The sequence below is a fragment of the Acartia tonsa genome, chromosome 10 (assembly GCF_053477335.1).
Source record: "Acartia tonsa isolate MP-2025a chromosome 10, ASM5347733v1, whole genome shotgun sequence".
Taxonomy (NCBI): domain Eukaryota; kingdom Metazoa; phylum Arthropoda; class Copepoda; order Calanoida; family Acartiidae; genus Acartia; species Acartia tonsa.
In genome coordinates this window covers 37,149,372-37,170,393 of record NC_137269.1, presented here as the reverse complement: position 1 = coordinate 37,170,393, position 21,022 = coordinate 37,149,372, and the positions used below count along the sequence as shown (strand labels likewise).

The window sequence follows — 21,022 nt, the reverse complement described above, 5'->3', positions numbered from 1 at the left end:
ATTTGGTGAATAAGCAATGATATTTTAGTTTTGTTTTTGGTTCATTAAGATTTCTTATAAAGTAAACTATAACATTAATATAATTATTACAGAGTTACAAGAATAAATAAGTTACCATATTGGTACATTTCTAAATATTTTATTTGGGGCATTTTTATGAGGAATGTATTTTTATAACAAAAACATGTTAGTTTTTATTTAAAATTCAACTCTGGTTATGATTTTTGGTTGAAAATAAAGTAAATTAAAGTGTTTTTAAAAACTAAAAATGAAAAATAATTTCTATAAATGAATTAAAATGATTTTTATTTGTACGACTCGGGCTGTTGGTGTTTTAAAACAAAAATAATTTTAAATAAAAATGTTATATTATATAGATTAACAATTGGTAGGTTGAGTTAATTTTTTTCTTTAATAAAGTGTTGCTTTAAAACTACTACCTTCAAAAATTAATAAGTAATGTATACTTAAAAAATCAAGGTTGAAGTTTTTAAAACCCTAAATTTTGAATGAAACAAACATAATAAAAACTCAACTTCCCAACTCTTAAATGAAGCAGCTTATAGTGCCTAATACAATTGACTTCACACAATACAAATGACCAATGATAGGCCAGTATACATTTTACCATTGATTAATTGCAAGTTTACAACGTATACTGGTCATTTTTACTATATGACGTCATTTTTATTAATCACTATAAGCAGCTTCCTTTAAAACGATATATTTCTCTCATAATAATCTCGAGTTGTGGTAGAGAGCAAAGCTACTCTATAGTTTACCCGTCGCGCCATTGTATAGACTTGTAATCCGGATAGTTCTGCTTTAGGATGTTGTAGGTGATCTTATGGATTGAACCGGGACTGAAATAAACATTAACTGGACAAAGTGTCTCAAAAATCAGCCATGTGACGTCATAAAAATGACAGAGATTAGAGGAGAAGTGGGAAAGAAAACCCTAAATAATATATGGATAATCTCTTATTTTTATGACGTCACATGGCTGATTTTTGAGACACTTTTTCCAGTTACAAATATATCACAATTATTTCAACTTGTAGTTTGACATTAATTGATAAAGAATTTTCCAGTATGGCTTCGGAGCTGATTAATATCCGCTGGATTAGAAAAGGTTCTCAGCCATACTGAATAATCATGTAAAGCATCGTATTACAGACTATTTTTCACTAATATGAAAATAAAAATCATAAAATTAAAACAAGTTTTGTTAGCCAGGACTAAATAGTTTTTTTTTTATAAAATGAAATACCCTAAAACAATCTTAGGACCTATAAGAAACATCATTGTAAAGGGGAACTTTATAGGCTTTACCCCAAGAGGTTTTATCAAACTAATTTTTCGTGTTTTAGACTTTAAAGAAAATTAAAAAAAAAATATTTTTTTGAGGGGTGGGGGTATATTTCATTTTTTTTTTGGGGGGGGGTTGGGGGTGTCTCAACTCCAAGAAAAATAGTTATAAACCTTCCCGGGACCTATGAGAAGCTACCCTGTAAAGGAGAACCCGATCGGTACAGCGGTTAGCGAGATCCAACGCTACAAACAATACAAACATCCTGTTACTTTATAATAAGGAAATAGGATTGTTGATAAAATCTGATTGAACAGACGTAATTTAGTTATTGATTAGCTGCGAGATACTAAAAAAAGAAACATTAAAATAACTTTAGTTGACCGAAAATCGGCGTGAGATATGAAATCATAGCAATTAGTCTACTATTCTGCTGTAATCAGGGAGGGAGGGGACATTGGGATGTTTATTGTTCTAGTCCCCAAAGTTTTATAAGAACGTAATCTTATCGTAAAGCTTAACAACTTTAGGGAATTTTGATTTTTGATTGGTTGGTTTATTAAGTTGAGTTTCCAAATGTTTCGACCACTAATTGTAATCTAAAGAAGGGATAACTTTGTGTATCATAATTCGAGATGTAAATCAATTTATCAGGCATTGTCTTATACCTTTAGATTCCTGAATTAGTCTATTCTTGTGCTTTTAGTAAATAAATTTGTTTTAGACTTTACTTTTGAAATTATTATTTCTAATATTAAACTTTAACAGAAAATAAAGACCTTTTTCAAACCATTTTCGAGATTTTTTGGGGACTAGTGTAATAAACAGCCTAATGTCCCCTCCCTCCCAACTATAAATTACATTATTTTATGCAGTTTGATTTTAGCAAAGCATTTGATTAATAATCTCAAAATAATAGTTATTTCTCGCATCGTATTATAAACTGCTTTCCGCGGATATAGAATGTACAATTATAAGATTAAAACCAGTATTTTAGCCCCGAGGTGCCAAAGGCACGAGCTAAAAAACTGGTTTTAATTTTATGATTGTACATTTTTATATTCGTAGAAAGCGGTTTATAATACGATGCTAGACATAGTTTTTTCGTATGGATGAGAACCAGTTCCTATCCACCGGATTCGAATGAATACGACAAAATATATTTATGGAATCTCGACTCTAAATAAAATGCAAGAAAAGGCAGTTAAAATTCTTTTCCTAAATAGTAGGAGCGTAAATGTTGAAAAATATTGGGCAATAAAGTTTCAAATTGAGCATTTACTCCACAATATATGTGTACTGTAAAAAATACTTTAAGAAATAAAATACTTATTGCAATTTTCAAAGATTAGATATATAATACATATAACCTTCTCTTAGGGGAAGAGGCCCTTTTCGTCTGCTAGCAAATTGCTTTTTGTTATTTTGTAGGTACTCTGCTTTATTTCTACTTCCGACGCTATTGGCTTATATTTAGAGACCCAATTGAAAGTCGGCACAGGGTCCCCACACCGTGAATAGAATTACATAGAGATATATTCTTTTACTTTAACATTTATGTAATTTATTAGTAAGTTTTGGAAATAAATTACTGAAAAAACCCATCAAAAAAAGTAATGGATTTTGAGGATTTTTTAACAGTGTACAGGCGACATAACTTTAGCCAAGTTTCATTGTAAAATTCATTTTTTAATGTTGTAAAATTGAAATAAAATATTTTGTCTTAATGGGAAGGCTACAGTTGTCAATGTTTGTCATGACATGTCACTGTCTGTCCGTCTGTCTGTCTGTTTGTCATTAATATGTTTAAATAGATGTTTTTAAAAGATAGTGTCAAAGGGCAAACTTTAAATGTATTCAATATTTCTTATTTTGCTTTTTTGCAAGGCGCGCAGCCGCTTGTAAGCCTCAGTAAAATAGTCATATTAAAACTTTAAAATTCAGCTCGGTGTCTAAACCTTTTCCTAAACAGACAGTCTTTTTTCAGAATTTTATTTTTCCCACACAAACGGGTTTAAATTTGAGGCTTATGTGCGACTAAAGCGCGGCTGCCGAGCCCTCATTTTTTTTTGTTTATTTTGGACATTAGGATAGTTGATAGATTTGTGAATTTAGATATTTTAAAAGATAATACTAAAAAATTGTATGCTTTTTTTCCCTTGAGTTTTTGAAGCTTAATCATATATTCTTTTGAGAAAAGAAGATCATAGAAGTGCCTTTAAAAAAATTACGTTATACAATACAAATTACCAATGATAGGCCAATACACAGACTAATTTACCAATAACAGGCCAGTATACATTTTAATTTACCAATGTTAAACCCGTATGACGTCATTTTTTATAGGCTCTATGAAACGTTTCAAAACTAATATTTTCATTAAAACTGGTTAGAGCAACACAAGCATACAAACAAACATCCAATTACTAAATAAAAACTGTAAATTGCAACCTGCTGTATATTATCATTGTTTTCTCTTTCCTATCTATCTTAAGTCGTCCCTCGCCTGAAAAAAAAAAAATATCTTAAACTTTTCACTTCGATCCTTTTACGAAAAAAAATCTGAGTAGAATCACTCAAATTAATTCTAATGACCCCGTACTCCTCCTAGGACTTATTTTCAAATATAAAAAAAGAGAGCAAAGTCTTTAGGTGAGGTGAGGGGGGGGGGGTGGAATAAAAACAATGGATTAAAACACGTTTTTAATGTTGACTTTGAGAAATTTTAGAGAGGCTTTGCTACTTGAATGTTCATAAGTCTTGCCATTTTACAAACCAAACTAAAATTATACAAAAAAACGGGTAAAAAAAGTAAATCATTAATAGAAGACCAATATTAAGCTGTCTTAAATTTATTAGAGTTTTATTTTATGTTTAACATGTTTGCTATATGTCTAAACTCAGCTTTGAATTTCTGATATGATTGGAAATACCCTTTTCTTAATTTTAAATATGCATTAGAAAGTTGGGTGTTGAATATGCTCAACTGTGGACTGTGGGTAAATTTCTAAAATATACTTGAACATTATAGATACATTAGGGAAAGACAAATGAGAGTTCACCTAAACCCAGGGATAAAGGTATAAGACAATAGGTTATTATAAAATATACTTGAACATTATCTATAATACAAGTAGAACGATGTCTGTCCGTCTGTCTGTCTGTCTGTCTGTCTGTCCGTCTGTCTGTCCGTCTGTCCGTCTAAAGCTTAAGATTTTAGAAACTGCTGAACCGATTGGGCTCTACTTTTCAGGGATTATACCTACTGGTCCTGTGATGGTTTTAAGCTATTTTCTTGGTGGGGTGGGACACCCAAAACTCCCCCAAAAACAAAAAATCTCCCCCCCCCCCATGACTCCATTTTTTAGCTAGGGGCGAAGCAACTAGTAGATACATAAAGGAAAGACGAATGAGAGTTCACCTAAACCCAGGGATAAAGGGATAAGACAATAGATGATTATAAATTTCCCCTCCCCCTTAAAAACTGAAAATAATTTGTGTTTTTCCACAAAACTAATCCCAGCAGTGTCTATACTTGCGAGGCTAATAAGTACTCAATATAACTTACATAACCTAACCTGACATTAAGTAATAAATAACAAACATAAAACCCCCCCTCCCCCATTAATATTCATTTCTATCTACAATAAGTGTAACAAGGAGTAGGGGTATGCTCAATGAGACACTTTTAGAAAAACGATAAAAAGTCTTGCTTAAAATTATTTTAAATATTTATGATTTGTCTATCTTTGGATCCCTGAGTAACCCCAAGTCAATTTAAGAATTTGGCAAGAATGTTAAAATTTTGCAAACATGAAGTCAAATCAATCTTGAATCTACATTAAAGTTATTGTATTTTAGATAGCTTACTTATTAGGACAATTCTCTTTTTTTAAAGAATAGTAATCATAGTAATTCATGACATTTATTTTAAATTCTACTATCGGTTACGCTCCTAGAGGCTTTTAGGAGCACTTGAGAATGGAGGAGTTGAATTTGAAAATCCAATATTCTTATTTCAGAATTTGTGGGAGGAGGGGAATTTTTTTCTAGGGGCGATTTCTCTTGGGAGGGTGGTGATACCTATTTATAGGAGAACCATAACGGTTCAGCGGTGAACGAGATCCTTCGGTACATACAGAATGACAGAAAAAACATCCTGTTACTTTATTATAGGGATTTAGTTAAATCTTTTTAATTAAATTTTTCAATATAAAAAATATGACTCCAAAAAAACGCACCAGTTTAAGGACGTTAAGATGCGACTCTACGCCACTCAACCGCAACCGCTGAATTTGAATTTAGCAGCAAGCCCAGCGGCCAAGTCTTTACTTATCCTTTTAAAATCATTTATAAACAAAAGACTTGATGTAATTACTTTATTTATTACTAGCGGCTACTCCCCCTAGAGGCCTCTAGGGACACCTTACAAAAACAAAAATAGTAAAATAAAGTGAAAAGGAAAAATTGTGGGAAGAAAAAAAATGTGTTTTAAGAAAATATTGTAAATGACACAATGCAGTGTAACACACATAAAGACCTCATCTCAATGTTGAGACTCAGGTTTTCATAATTTTTAAAGTAGCATAGCAACCCTATAAATATTATTCGGTGTGTCCGTTTGTCTTTTTTCTAAAAACATTTTATCAGACGTGTACAAATGGATATAGAATCCTTATACTAAAGTAACAGGATGTCTGTATGTCTGTACCGAAGGATCTCGCTAACCGCTGAACCGATCGGGTTCTCCTTAACAGGGTAGATTCAAATAGGTCCCGGGATGGTTTATGAATGTTTTGGGGGAGGGTACCTCCACCCTCCCAAGAGAAATCACGAAAAATCAATTTTTTTTAAAGTACAGAGACTCCTACGCAACATAGCTAGGTATCGTAGAAACTTTACCGCAATATAGATAGGTATCGTATTATTGAAAGTGCCACTAGAGGCTTCTAGGGGCGTAGCCGCTGAAACATAGATATTGTGACAGGGAAATATTTTTCCCCTATTAATTTATAGTCTTCAGATATTGGTCAATACGTTCCTCCATGGTTAGAAGAGGGATTGGGCTAAATCATGAGGGGGAGGGGTATCCTTTCATTTACCAGCTTTGAGAAACATTTCATCAGGGTATGCGAGAATACCGTACAATTTTCACTTATTCTATATCAATTTACGTATAACGGTTATTGTTATTTAAATCACTAGTTGATTCTTCCCTAAATTTTAGGGAAGGGTGGTACAGCAAAGGAAAATTGCTTAAAACCACCCCATGACTTTTAAAAAGCATTATAAAAAAGTGCAACTGCTTTAGACCAGCAATTTCTGAGATTCTTAGCTACAAAAAAAACCTTACTACTTTATAATATGGATAATTTCGATATTGTTTAGGCCAAATTTTAACGGAAAATATTAAGCATAACTAATTATGTGCAATTTAAACTCCACTTTATTGATGTTGTCATCCTTGTTTACTTCGTAAACACAAAACAGAACAACAATTTTAACAAATCTATCAAACTGATTTAGTTTTTAAAAAATTTATGGAGCTTTATTGGTGAAAGTTCTTTTACTCATTTTTTACATAGAAATTATTGAAGCTGTTATTTTGTGTAGCGGACTTATTCTGATTATTGAAAATGAAATGAAAATCATTTTTTCCATAAAGATAATGAAAGGAGAAAAATTCTATTCTCTTTTTTATTACTTATATTGTTCAAAATGTGAATCTGGCATCAAATTTATTTACTAAATAAATTGATGTAGAATATACGTGTATATTATGACAGGGGGAAAATTGTCAATTTCCCCTGTCATTTATTGTTCGGGCCGTTCATCCAGTAGAAGAGGAGAAAGTAAGTTAAAGGGGGGTAGTTGGTGCAGAGAGTTATGATAGCCCGCTACACAATTCACATGAAAATCTGGTGTAATATCCATGTAATAATAAATCCATTGTTAAATATGGTTACCTGCTAGAAATATACTGAAATCGGCATCAATGTATTCTCTTTCAAAGGTCTACAATAAAAGATTATTAAGTTACATTAAAGTTGGTTAATGCTTTCTATCATATTTTAAATATCCAATAAACAGAAAAAGCACATTGTACTGTGAAAAACTCGTTAAATAATTCTTTTTCGGTTTGATTCAAGTACAAACGCAGAACTGACAAACGTCGGAGTTGACAAAGGCAGTAGTGTCTAAAATATTGAACTAATTAGGTATTTCCATACAGGTTAGGTTAGGTTTTAGATATGAATATACCAATAAACCACCCGCAATGGTTAGGCATTACAGATACCTGTAAGATGTTTTGAAATAGATTAGGTTAGGATAAGTGTCCACTCCGACATTTGTAACTCCTGCATTTATCCTATGAGCTTATAATCGATGGGGATCAAAGATCATTTTAAGAAAAGTTATTTTTTCTCTTTGGAGGGTGTAGGTACCCTCACCCTTAATAGTTAAAAATATTCCTTGGACTTATAAAAAGTTTCACTGTAAATTAGCGAGATCTCTCAGTGCAAATATACAGACTAATGGATATTATTACCTTGTAAGACATATCTGGTCCAGCTCTTAGAACATTTCTTTCTTTATAAACATTCATTCCAGACTCCTAGAAGAAACAAGGATTAGGACATTTCTTTTTTTATAAACATTTACTCCAGACTCCTAGAAGAAAGAAGGATGACGACATTTCTTTCTTTATAAACATTTACTCCAGACTCCTAGAAGAAACAAGGATTAGGACATTTCTTTCTTTATAAACATTTACTCCAGACTCCTAGAAGAAACAAGGATTAGGACATTTCTTTCTTTATAAACATTTACTCCAGACTCCTAGAAGAAACAAGGATTAGGACATTTCTTTCTTTATAAACATTTACTCCAGACTCCTAGAAGAAACAAGGATTAGGACATTTCTTTCTTTTTAAATATTTACTCCAGACTCCTAGAAGAAACAAGGATTAGGACTTTTCTTTCTTTATAAATATTTACTCCAGACTCCTAGAAGAAACAAGGATTAGGACATTTCTTTCTTTATAAATATTTACTCCAGACTCCTAGAAGAAACAAGGATTAGGACATTTCTTTCTTTATAAATATTTACTCCAGACTCCTAGAAGAAACAAGGATGACAACATCAATAAGAAGCGAAGCACAAAAACTTATTGGTTGGGATATGAAGATTTATAGAGCATTTGTCAAAAAATAGTAATGAATTAGAAGGTAAGAGATATTAGAGTAAAACACTAGAGGGATAAAGGGTTAAATAACTGTATCTCCACATCGCATTAACCTTGTGCAACCTTTCTATTGAGTCATTGAAAATAAACCAATGGTGTCGCTTATATCAACACAGCCAAGTACCAGAAAATAATGCATATATACATACATCTATACTATAGATCTGTTAATAAGATCAAGAAACCAACCCTTTGATTTTGCGACCCTTCTCTGGACTTCCTAACTCTGCATAGTGTACAGGGTGCGTCGCATAAATCGGGACATTTTTTAAACGGCCATAGCGCGCAAACTACTTGACCAATCAGGACGTTTGACCCCACTATTGAAAGCTTAGGTAATGACCTTTTATCACAAAAAAATCTTTGGATGAAGATGGACGTGTACACCGAGCTGGACGCGTATATGTTCAACAAGGCAGATTCCAAATGCGCCAGTGGTTAAGTGCGCAAAATCACAAAACGTAGGGTCCGACGGGGAAGGAGTTGGAATCTTGACCCCAAATTTTGTGGGTGTCTTAGGCTCATTGAGACACACATTTTGCCGTGTTTAAATCCATTTTAGCTCAATCCTAGTCGAAATGAGGTCGATTTTTCAAGATTTTGAGCCTTAAGAAATCACAAACAGTAGGGCCCGACAGTTGGAAATTTGACCCAAAATTTTTTGTGTGTCTTAAGCTCATCGAGACACGCATTTTGAGTACTTAAAGTCCACTGTAGCTAAATCCTAGCCCAAATGAGAGCAAAAACATGGATTTTGTCAATTTGGCGGTTACTCATGATCCTAAGGAAATGTGGTCTCCCAGTAGCCCGATCTTAATTCAATGGACTTTTGGGCCTAGGGCTACTTTGAAGCATGCACCAATAGACGTGCCCATACCACAAAGACCTCCCTCATTGCCACTATCAAGGAGAACTACGCCAGCTTGGACAGATATATTTTAACCCGGACCTGCCGGTGGTTGAGGAGGCGGGTAGAGACGGTGATTGAGGCTGGCGGCGATTTTATTGAATAATCTACTAGTCATATACATATTTTGCTTCCCAGTTTTTAAAATTCAATAAAATCTTTTAAATTTACGATTTTATATTCATTTCTTTAAAAATTACAAAATGTCCCGATTTATGTGACGCACCCTGTATTTAGTTAGTTTTGTGTTGGCAAAGACATTACCCCTACTCTAACTATTCATGTCGCGCACCAAACATAGTAGCATTTATTGCGTCTTTAGTTGTGACGTAGTGTTAGGCCGAGAATCGAATCATTCACCTTTCTAGTCCCCAAAGTTTTAAAACGTTTCTAATTCGTTAACCGCAACAACTTTGGGGACTTCAGTGAATTTTGATTGGTTAGTTTATTAAGTTAAGTGTTCAAACGTTTCAACCACTAATTTTAATCTACAGAAGGGGTAATTTTTGTATAAGTGAGGTAAATCAATTTATCAGCCATTGTCTTATCCCTTTTGATCCCTGAATAATTTACCTTGAGTCTGGCGATAAAAAAGTTTAGTGTTCCGTCCCCATCCAAAGCTACCTCTGTTACAGTTTCCATCCTGATAAAAAAAAACAAGGATGACAACATCTAAGCTTTTTTCATAGTTCCTGAAAAATTAACGTCATACTGACCTATAATTGGCCAATTTAAAGTGTAATTTAGTCTGTGTTTAGGCCTAACATTGGTAATTTGTATTGTATGACGTCATATAGGCACTATAAAGAGCTTCAGGGATGACACCATCCATACGTAGCGAAGCACAAAAATTCATAGAATCGGACAAACGGAAAATTTCTCATAAAGAAGATGTTCAGTTGTAAACAGACATAATATACGGACAAAAGAATGTATATATTAGATGCACATATGTGATTTGAAATTTTTTTAAAAATTGGTTTTAATCTTATAATTTTCCTTTCTAATATCCGCGGAAAGCTGTCTATAATACGATGGCGGATAAATGACTATTCTAAAACAAACCAAGATGTTTGCAAGCAACTATTCTTTTCTAGGTTATATTATACATTTTATATTGAATTGAATTCTAATATTTTCTATTGAGACTTATACCCCATTTTCTTCAAAAAAATATTAGTCATGTTCGTCCAAATAAAAAGCTTAAATGATGCAAATCGGCTACATTCTGCTAATTGCTAGAGGTTTAACTATCACATACCTACTGTTTTTATTTTTAGTAGCGAAGCTACTCTATAATTCACTTTGTCCATCCGTCAGTCTGTCCGTAATGGTAAATAAAAAATGCGAATTTCTCAAATGATGCAAATCGGCTACATTCTGCTAATTGCCAGAGGTTTAACTTTGACATACCTCCTGTTTTTTTAGTAGCGAAGCTACTCTATAATTCACTTTGTCAGTCCGTCCGTAACTCTAAATAAAAAAATGCGAATTTCTCACATGCTATTGAAGACAGATGACTGAAATTTTTCTGTGAAGGTTCCCTGTATCAATGAGCATCTAGTTTATAATTTACTTTGTCCGTCAGTCTGTCGGTTATGTATAAAAAGACATCAAAAATATGTTTAATAATATTTCACAAAGTTTCGTGATTTCTAAGATTTATTGCATATTTCTTATTATAACTCATGTTGTGTGTTTGTCCTTCAATGAATTTTTATTGCTACGCTACTTTTGGATGTTGTGTTCCTTGTTTCATTATACTTGATTATGATACTTGTCTTAAATTAGGTTTGGGAGAGGTTGAGGAGGGGCCTTCGCCGAGTTAGAGCTCTCACAAGGATTAACCCAATCCTTGTATAAAAGTAGCAGAATCTGTGTCTGTGTATCTGTCCCGAAGGATCTCACTAACCGCTGAACCAATATGGTTCTCCTTTACAGGTGAGGTTTATGACTATTTTTGGGGGAAGGTACCATCAAACCTCCAAGAAAAAATGTATCTTTTTTTCTAAACTAAAATTGAAAGTAAGAGAGGTATGCCTCCTTAACCCCCCCTTCTCAAGTTGCCGCTTGTTAAAAATAAGGAAGATGCATGTGATCCACTGGCGGGTTTGAGGGCACTCACACGCAAATCTGTATTTAGTCAGAAGCTTTAAAAAGTGACATATGCAATTTTCCTATACAAAATTTAAGATATTTTCTCTTAACAAGTGTAGCAGTGAAAAGCTTATTTTTTAAAATTTATTTTCTATTGATGAATAAATATTTTGTCTTTGCTTTATAATTCCAGCAATTGTAGCAATATTTGTTTGTATAACTTTTATAATTCCCTAGCAAGACAGAAACTTTTCAAAGTTACAATGGTATTGTGACGTTAAAACATACAGACAAACATACATTCCATAATTTAAGAGTAACTGTGATTATAAAATGAGAAAAACATACCTGTATTTTTTCTTCTAACTCTATTCTAATAATCTGTATTTCTCTCTATCATAACAATATATAAGTGTTTTTATTTTTTAGAAATCCTATTATATAAAGTAGTAAGATTTTTGGTCTGTTGCGAAGTATCCCTCTAACTGCTGAACAGATAAGGGTCATCTTTACAGTGAAACTACTTATGGGCTTTTGGAAGGTTTTTAACTACTTTGGGGAGGGGTACCTCCACCCTCCAAAGATATATCACCCCTAGAAAAATTTAAATCCGCTCAACAAAAAATTGTTCTTTCTTTTTAATTTTTTGATTGGATATGGTGGAGGGGGTCCACTATCCCATCCCGCTCTTTATTCGCCCCTAGAGCCCCATATAATATGTAATAGTATAATACAAAGTAATGAAAATCTGATTTAAAGTGTTTAGCTAGTTATTATATAAATCCTTATATTTTTCTTTAATTTTTATCAGTATTGAAAATAAAATTCCTTTGAATTGACAGTTTTTATTTGTGTATCATAAATTATAAATTTTTACAATAAAATCTTCTGCAAAACTAACCCTTTTGAGATAATCTAAGAATGTTTTATTAGGCATTTTTATATGACAATAAAATATAGAGAATTAATCTAGTCAAAAATGCATTGAAATGCCCACAAACAATATGTTTGTCAACATCCTTTAAATCGCCATTGGAGAAAATATAAACCACCCTTTATAACTTTCTTTTAAGGTTCTATGGGATCTAAAGGGATAAGACTATGGCCAATAAATAGATACACATCCCCAATGATGAAACAATAAATTAACCCCTTTCTGTAAATTACAATTACGAGTCAAAACGTTTTGATACTTAATAAGCCAACCTATCAAAGTTCAATAAAAGTACCAAAAGATGTTCAATCAACGAATAAAAAAACTTTATAATAAAACTTTGGGGACTAGAGTAACAAGGATAACAGTAGGAACAAACGGACATTAACACTTATATAGTGTCAGAGTATAAATGTATAAGAGTCGAAGCAAAATTGTAAGTAAATTTGTTAAAAAACTGCTTGATTATAGAGTTGCTTCGCTTATAACATTAAACTTTGTTGTCCCAGGAATCAGTATACCAAAAATCAGATCAATCGGATGATTAGATCACATAAAAATGTGTTGTTAAAAAAGTAAAAAATCAACATGTTTAAAATGGACATATGGACATTCTTGTAATGATTATAGAGTTGCTACGCTTTCTAAATCGAACCTAACTACTAAAGGAATCACCATGCAAAGTTTGAAATCGATAGGACAATTTTAACATGCCTAAATTAACTAAAAAGGCTATCCGTTTGTGACGGACGTACGGACGGACTGACCCTAATTATAGAAAAGCTTCGCTTTTAAAAAACAGCCGATTGTCTCCTCCATCCCTGTATTATGCCAAAAACATATGTAATTTAATGTTAATATTAGTGGAAATCCAATTATCCTATTCTATAAGGTAGTAAGATATTTGTGTCTTAAGCTTAAAAACTCTATAACTATCAAACTGATCGAGTTCTCTCTTTTAGGAAAGATTCACTTAGGTCGCTACATGGTTTTAGGTTATTTTATTTTTGAATTTAGGCCTTAGCATGCTTTAAGGCTCTATATTCCTTTTAATACAGAACCCCTTCATGCCAGGGGCGAAATTGCTGTTATTGTTATAAAATGTAAGCCTTGAATATTTTATTAAAGTTTAATAGTCGACATAAATCATTGAAACTCAATTCATTGCTTCCCTTAAGATCATAGTAACCAGTGAACCGATTGGGCTCTACTCTTCAGGAAATATACCTACTAGTCCTGTGCTGGTTTTAAGCTATTTTTTTTTTTTGGGGGGGGGGGGAGTATCACCCCAACCCTCCCCTCCAAAAAAGAAAAATATTTATTAAGAATTATTTTTTTCCTTTGAAGATCTTTTAATTAGAGGCCTCAACAAATTTTTCAACAAATTAACCAAATACTTTGGGTGATTAGAGGGGGAGGGGGGGGGAGTATGTGTTGTTCACTTCTCAAGGAATATTACCAGGTATTTTTATGCATCTCAGGTCAGGTCATCTTTTTGATGCAAAAAAGCAAGGATGAAAACATTCAAAATTATTCAGAGACATATTAACGGCATGTTTATATGGCACTAGACAATAACTATTAAGATTTAAAAATGTTTATCATTAAAACCCAGATTTAATGTCATCAAAACATTATTTTTTAAACTGTTTAACATACATAATATTTAAACAAAAAATTTCTTTAAAATTGTAATTGATACAAAAAAATGCTTATAGAGATATATTGCATCTAGAAATGATGTTAAACACTTTCTAAAACTCAGGAGTTTAAAGGAATAATTCAATGGTCAATAAATTGATGTACATACCCAATGATGACATACACAATTACCTCATGCTGTAGTTTAAAATTAGTGGTTGAACATTTGAACACTTAACTTAGTAAATTAATTAAAATTCAGTAAAACTACAACTAATAAGAAAACTTTGGGAACTAGTACAATAAACATCCCATTGTCCCCTCCCTCCCTGATAAAAACTGCAATTTTGAATCCTAAACAAGTTTGATAGGATGAAAAGATAAAATAAAATTGTAGAAATGAACATTTATGATTACTAGTTGTGTTACCAGGAGAATAAAATATATAAAATAAGCTTCACAATTAAATATAGTTTTTATGTGATTTTTATTTTTTAATGCTGGTTGCTTTACCCATACAGAGGGGGGGGGGGGTGGTAAGAAACTTCACAACATTTATTTTTAAAAAAATTGTGGGTTTTGAGTTACAGCCCCTAAATTAAATAAAAATATCTAATTATATCAAGTAGTATTCTTTTTTTCTTAATCTTTATATTTACGACTGAATGAACTAATTGAGTTCTCCTTTTTTCACTAGCTTTTTAGTTCCTTGGCTATTCTATATGTATATTGAAGTCTTGAAATATTGTGAATTTTATGACACCCTTTTATTCATTTAAATATTGAGCCCACAAGCACGGTGCAAAAATGCTAGTAGATCATGAAAAAATGTAATATTTAGTGATTTATTGGGTCCTACTCCAAACGTAGGAGTCCCAAAGTCCAAACGTCGGAGTGGACAAACGTAGGAGTGAGACAAACGTCGGAGTGGACAAACGTCGGAGTGGACATTGCTTAAGTAAAACCAAGGAGTGTCCGCTATTTTAATAATATGACAATTTTGAATTTTTTTTATACCCCTGTCTACAAAATAATGACTATGGCCGCAGTGCTCGGCTCCCTGGCCTATAACCTAACCTAACTAAGAAAAATAACGGGACCGAGGTGAGGAAGGGGGGGGGGGGTTTGTATAAAAAAATTAAAAATTGAAAGAAAAAATTTTTTTGGGACTCCTTTGTTTGTCCACTCCGACGTTTGTCACAAAAATCCTGCGTTTGTCCACTCCGACGTTTGTCCCACTCCGACGTTTGGGACTCCAGCGTTTGTCCACTCCGATGTTTTTCCACTCCGACGTTTGGGACTCCTTCTTTTGGCGTGGAACCATTTATTGGCTATCCTTATGATAAAGTAATAGGATCTCTGTATGTCTGTCTGTTTGTCGTTCTATCTGTTACGAAGGATCTCGCTAACCGCTGAACATATTATTATTCACCTTTACAAAACAGCTTCTCTAAGGTCCCGGGAAGGTATATAACAATTTGGGGGAGGTTACCACTAACCTCACAAGAGAAATCGCTCTAGAAAAAAATTACTTCAATCATAAAAAAAAAAAATATTTTTTCAGGTTCAAACTTAAATTGAAAAGGTTAAAAAGAACACTTATTTTATTTCCTTGCAAAAATATCCTTGCGTTTGAGATAATTTTTTAAGCTGTAGTGATTTATAATTGTTATTTTGTTTCAGTGATCTAAAGAGAAAAGACAATGGCCTATATATCGATGTACATCCCTAATGATAAAAAAACAAAATTAACAATTCTGTATATTACAATTATTACAATAGGTCTTGAAACATTTGGACACTCAACTAAATGAACAAACCCATCACAAATCAACTTAAAGTCCCCAATGTTGTTAAGCCAACGAATAAGAAAACGTTATTATAAAACTTTGGGGACTATTGTAATAAACAGGCCATTGTCCCCTCCCTCCCTGAGTGATTTATAATTGTTATTTTGTTTACTCTTTCATTATTTCTCCACGGTCAATCGACAAAATTCGGTCATTCTTATTGATGCGAAGTTTCTGAAAAAAAAGAAAAATTATGATCAATAGAAGCGTGGCTTAATGGATGTAGAATACACGTGGATTGTGCATATTATGACAGAGTAAAATGTTTCACTTATTTATGTTTCTAACATGGAACTCGTTTATTAGTCATTTCATTCATCCAGAAGGATGGTAGGGGTAAGGGGATGGAAAGGGGAAACATGAAATTCTGGCTGAAGATCCAAAAAATAATATATCCATTCGTGGCTTTTAGAATTTTATTAGAATTTTTATAAAAAATAAAAGACTAAAGTTAGTTTTTTTTCTTTTTCTTTTATTTTTTGTAGAAAATTTTCTGTAATACGATGCTATACATGATCTTTCAGTATGGATGAGATTCGGTTCTAATCCACTGGATATTAATCGGTTTCCCTTATAGTTAGGAAAATCAAAAATTTAGCATGAACACACATTTTTGAAGAGGGCGAGATATGCAGGGGATTAAAAGGGTTAAGACAATGGCTCTAAAATTGTTGCACATCCCCAAAAATGACACGCAAAATTACCTCTTATGTAGCGTAAAATTAGTGGTTGAAACTTTTGGACGCGCAACTTAATAAATTAACCAATCAAAATTCACTAAAGTCCCCGCACTTTCTATGAGATATGATAATACTGTAAAACAATTGGCTTACAGAGGAGCTTCGCTACTAAATGCATCGTTAATCATTTACAATTTTTGTGTGAGTCAATAAATTTGTTTTTGTTTTTCACTCAATTTTATCTAAACTAATGAAGAATTTGTTAAACTATTTCTAAATTTTGGCAAATTTATTTCCGTTTTGCGAGTATGACTTCGAAACCGCTTAATATCCGCAAGGTTAGAACCGGTTCTTAGCCACTGAAAAATCATGTATCTCATCAAATTTTAGAAAACTTTCTACTTTTAATGAAATAAAAATCATAAAATTATTTCCAGTTTTTACTTTTATTATAAATAAATTTTTGATATTGTCCTATATAAATATTAAAAAAAGAGGAAATATAATAGAACTCTAATTTAAAATCTATTTTCTGTTCGAGCAACTCCTCTAAAGAAAACAATAAGATAAATGTACAAATTGTCCTTTATTTTGTTGTTTGTGTTTGAAATATTTAATTTAGACCACTTCCCTAAATTTTAAAGCTAAGTACGTGAACATATTACTTAGATTAAAGAGATAAGACAATATACATCCCCAATTATGATACACAAAATTACCCCTTCTCTAGATTTCACATTATGATTGAAACATTAAGATACTCAACTTAATGAACCAACCAATCAAAATTCAATAAAAGCCCCAAAATTTATCAAGCCAACTATTGATAAATAGTTATCATAAAACTTTGGGGACTAGTGTTATAAACTACCCAATGTCCCCACCTTCTCTGATTTTCGTTCATATTCTTGATTTTGTTAAGGACAGTTTATATTTAAATCAAAAGTGGATATGTTTGATAAAAATGAAAAAGTAAGTAATAAAAAAATTTGAAACTAAACAAAAAATTTAATAACCCTTGACTTTACAGATAAAATATCATAATTTATAAGTTCGTTTATTAAAATGCAATATGTTAGTGGCTCTCACTGAACTGTTTCAGTTAATCTCTCATTTCAGAACTGCATTTTACTACAGGGAAGAAGGGGACATTGTGCTGTTAATTACACTAGTCCCCAAAGTTGTATAACAAAGTTTCTAATTCGTTTGAGTGTCCAAACGTTTCAACCACTAATCGTAATCTACAGAAGGGGTAAATTTGTGTATCATTAGGGATGATCAGGCATTTATCGGCCATTGTCTTATCCCTTTATATTCCTGATTTTACTATCTTTGCTCCGTTGACCTTTGGGAGTAAAGCTTCTCTATACCCATTATTTTATATTAAAAATCAAAACTCAAGAAGTATACGGAAGTGTTGTTTCACTGTTCTATAAAGAATTTCATCCTATAAGTCAATAAAATTCATATTATACTTCTTTCACCCTTTTATTTAACATCACTTGTTGTTAGGTCTTTTATAAATCAAAAATTTAAAACAGCTGTACTTTTCTTAGTTTTGAAGCTAGAAGAACAATTTCTTCGCAATATTATATTTATATTTAAATTTTATATTAACATTTCCAAAACATAAATTTCCGTGGGGGTCCATGACAACCATTCAAAGTTAGCTGGAGATCTGGAGGATCAAAAACTGCAGGATTGTACCTGGAACCTAAAATTGACAATTTCATATTGATTTGTACAACTGTATTGGAAGTATAATAGTATGTTTCGTTTGTGAACTCGAACCTTTATCCTTTCTGTTTTCCTTATCATTATTGGCAGTTTAGAAAGCACCTAAATTCAAAAAGTTCATAATTGAACACGGCATTCAAACAATGCTTGCGCAACCAAGCCTAAACAAAAGCTTGCGCATCCATCTTAATTCTTTCTTTCAAGAAGTGCGGAATATCTGTGTGATGAAAACCCATGTATAGTCAAAAATGTGGTGTTATCCGTACTGAAAAATACCTTTGAGTGCTTTCCGGCTTGACATGTTCAAACGACTTGGTAAGAATTCTTTCTTTTAAGCATTTTTAATAGAGTGGAATGATTTCAAAAAGACGGCAAATTAATTTCTTTATTTTCATTAAAATTAGACCAAGTAATTAATTTGTTTTTGTATCAGAATATTTTAATAGTAGTCTATGATGATTTTATCCATGAATTATAAACTCGCATTAAGTTTTGATTTAATTTTAAGCAATAGAAGTCTAACCTTTTTTATAGATTTTGAAATATAAATTCAAAATCACAAAACCTTTTAGAAAAAGACGATTATGTCCAAATGAAAAAAGATTTATTTTCTTTTACAAGATTTATTTTCTTTTATGAAGTATTTAACATTTTAATATTTGATTATTAATTTTGTTATTTTTATTTCAGCGTTGACCGTTTCATACAATAAATTGTATTAGTAACTACGCTGGTTTTGAATCATGTGGAAAGTAGCAGGTTTAGTACGTTTGTACTAAAAGATCTCGTACACGGCAAGGCAAAAGCCGTTGTACCGAAACAACAACTAAACGATATATTTCCCATAAGAATACTTTGCTTAAGGCAAAAAAAGGCATTGATGATCCTGGATAGAGATATTCATTTATAGGCCTCTAAGGTCATAGCCGCTAGTCTTCTAGACTAAATAATTATAAGTATTATAATGTTTTTTCAATTTGTTGTACTGTATTTATTTTCATGGGTAATTTGAGTAATAGTAAAACGTGGTCAATTTGTTTATTGTTTTACTTCATCTCACATAAAATCACAAAACATTGAAGTTTTACTAATGAAACTCAAACTTTTAAGGCTAATTATGTACAAAAATAACATAACATTTGTTGTAAGGTTTATTCAATAAATGTAATGTTTAATGATTTAATAACCATTTATTGTTATTTTTAAACAATATGTGTATTTTATTACTTGTCAAATATTTTAGTTATAATGAATAATATTAGTTGTATGTAGGTTACTGGTACAGTATATTAATCAGGGCTCAGCAGTAGCGTTTAAGTCTAAATTTAAACCGTTTGCCATATTTGGGTCAGGTTTAGATTTCCAGCTGATTTTTAAACTTGTAAAAGATTGTTTTTAAGGTACACAATAATAAAATTAAATCATAAAAGGGTTCTTAACTTAAGATTTTGTTTAATTTGTGTAGATTTTTATATGTGATTTGGAGGATTTTTCAAAAAAAAAAAAAAAAATAACAAGCCTCACTGATTTTAGTGAGCCAAAAAGATTTTTAAGAATCCACCTAAAAACTATTTTATTAATTTTGCTAAATTATTATTAGGTTTTAGTTATACAGTCTTACTACCATTACAATTTTTTATTACGGATAGACGGACCGACCCTAATTATAGAAAAGCTGCGCTAGTAAAAAAAATTGTAAAATACTCCTGTTTACTTTTGACTGGGTCAAGGATAATTCCTACTTCACATTTTACCAGGGATCTAAAGGAATAAGACAATGGACGAAAAATTCATATACATCCACAAGGTTGATACCCAAAATTACAAGTGGTTGTTCAAACTTTTGGACACGCAACTCAATGCACCAATCAATCAAAATTCAAGAAAAGTCCCCAAAGTTGTTGAGCCAACAAAAAAGAAAATGTTATTATAAAACTTTGGGGACTAATGGAATCGAGGAAAAATTCTCCATCAAAACTCGAATAAGAATTCTCAGGAGCCCAACTTAAACTAAAGGGATAGGACAATGCCTGATGAATTGATGCACATCTCCAATGATAATACACAAAATTTACCCCTCTATAGATCATATTTAGTGGCTGAACTTAACCAAATGAACCAACCAACCAAAATTCAATAAAAGTCCCCTAAATTGTTAAGCCAACAAAAAAGAAAACATTATTACAAAACTTTGGGGACTAGTGAAATAAACACCCCAATGTCTCCTCCCTCCCTGCATTTTACTTACATACTCTCAACAAATACAACAAGAACAATTCCAGTATGGCTTTGAAACCGATTAATATCTGAGGGATTAGAGCCGGGTCTCAGCCACACTGAAAAATCATGTATAGCTTCCCTTACTGACAATTTTCCACGAATTTAAAAATAAAACTCATAAAATTTCATCTTTAGATATTTTATTTTAATATCCGCGGAAAGCTGTAGATTTATAGAAAAGAATTCAAACAACACTTTAATTGCAGGTCTTTGTGCGTAAATTTTAACTGTATTAGGTTAAAATTTGCATTCTCTTTAAAATTCACAACAAACATCTTGAAGTTTCATTATTTATGGTGTTAAGTGCAGGGAAGAGACAAAAGTCAATAAATTGATGTAC

The 21,022-nt window shown here is 32.0% G+C and overlaps 1 protein-coding gene across 1 annotated transcript; it reads right to left on the bottom strand.

Annotated features, from left to right (window-relative positions):
* Window positions 1-302: 302 nt before the first annotated feature.
* Window positions 303-11,984, bottom strand: LOC145330567 (uncharacterized). Its single transcript, XM_080175187.1, has 6 exons — window positions 11,909-11,984; window positions 10,037-10,106; window positions 7,860-7,925; window positions 7,276-7,324; window positions 3,761-3,815; window positions 303-863 (listed from the first exon to the last, which is right to left on the bottom strand). The coding sequence occupies exons 2-6, from the start codon at window positions 10,103-10,105 to the stop codon at window positions 779-781; spliced, it is 324 nt and encodes a 107-aa protein (XP_080031313.1). The 5' UTR covers window position 10,106; window positions 11,909-11,984; the 3' UTR covers window positions 303-778.
* Window positions 11,985-21,022: the final 9,038 nt, after the last annotated feature.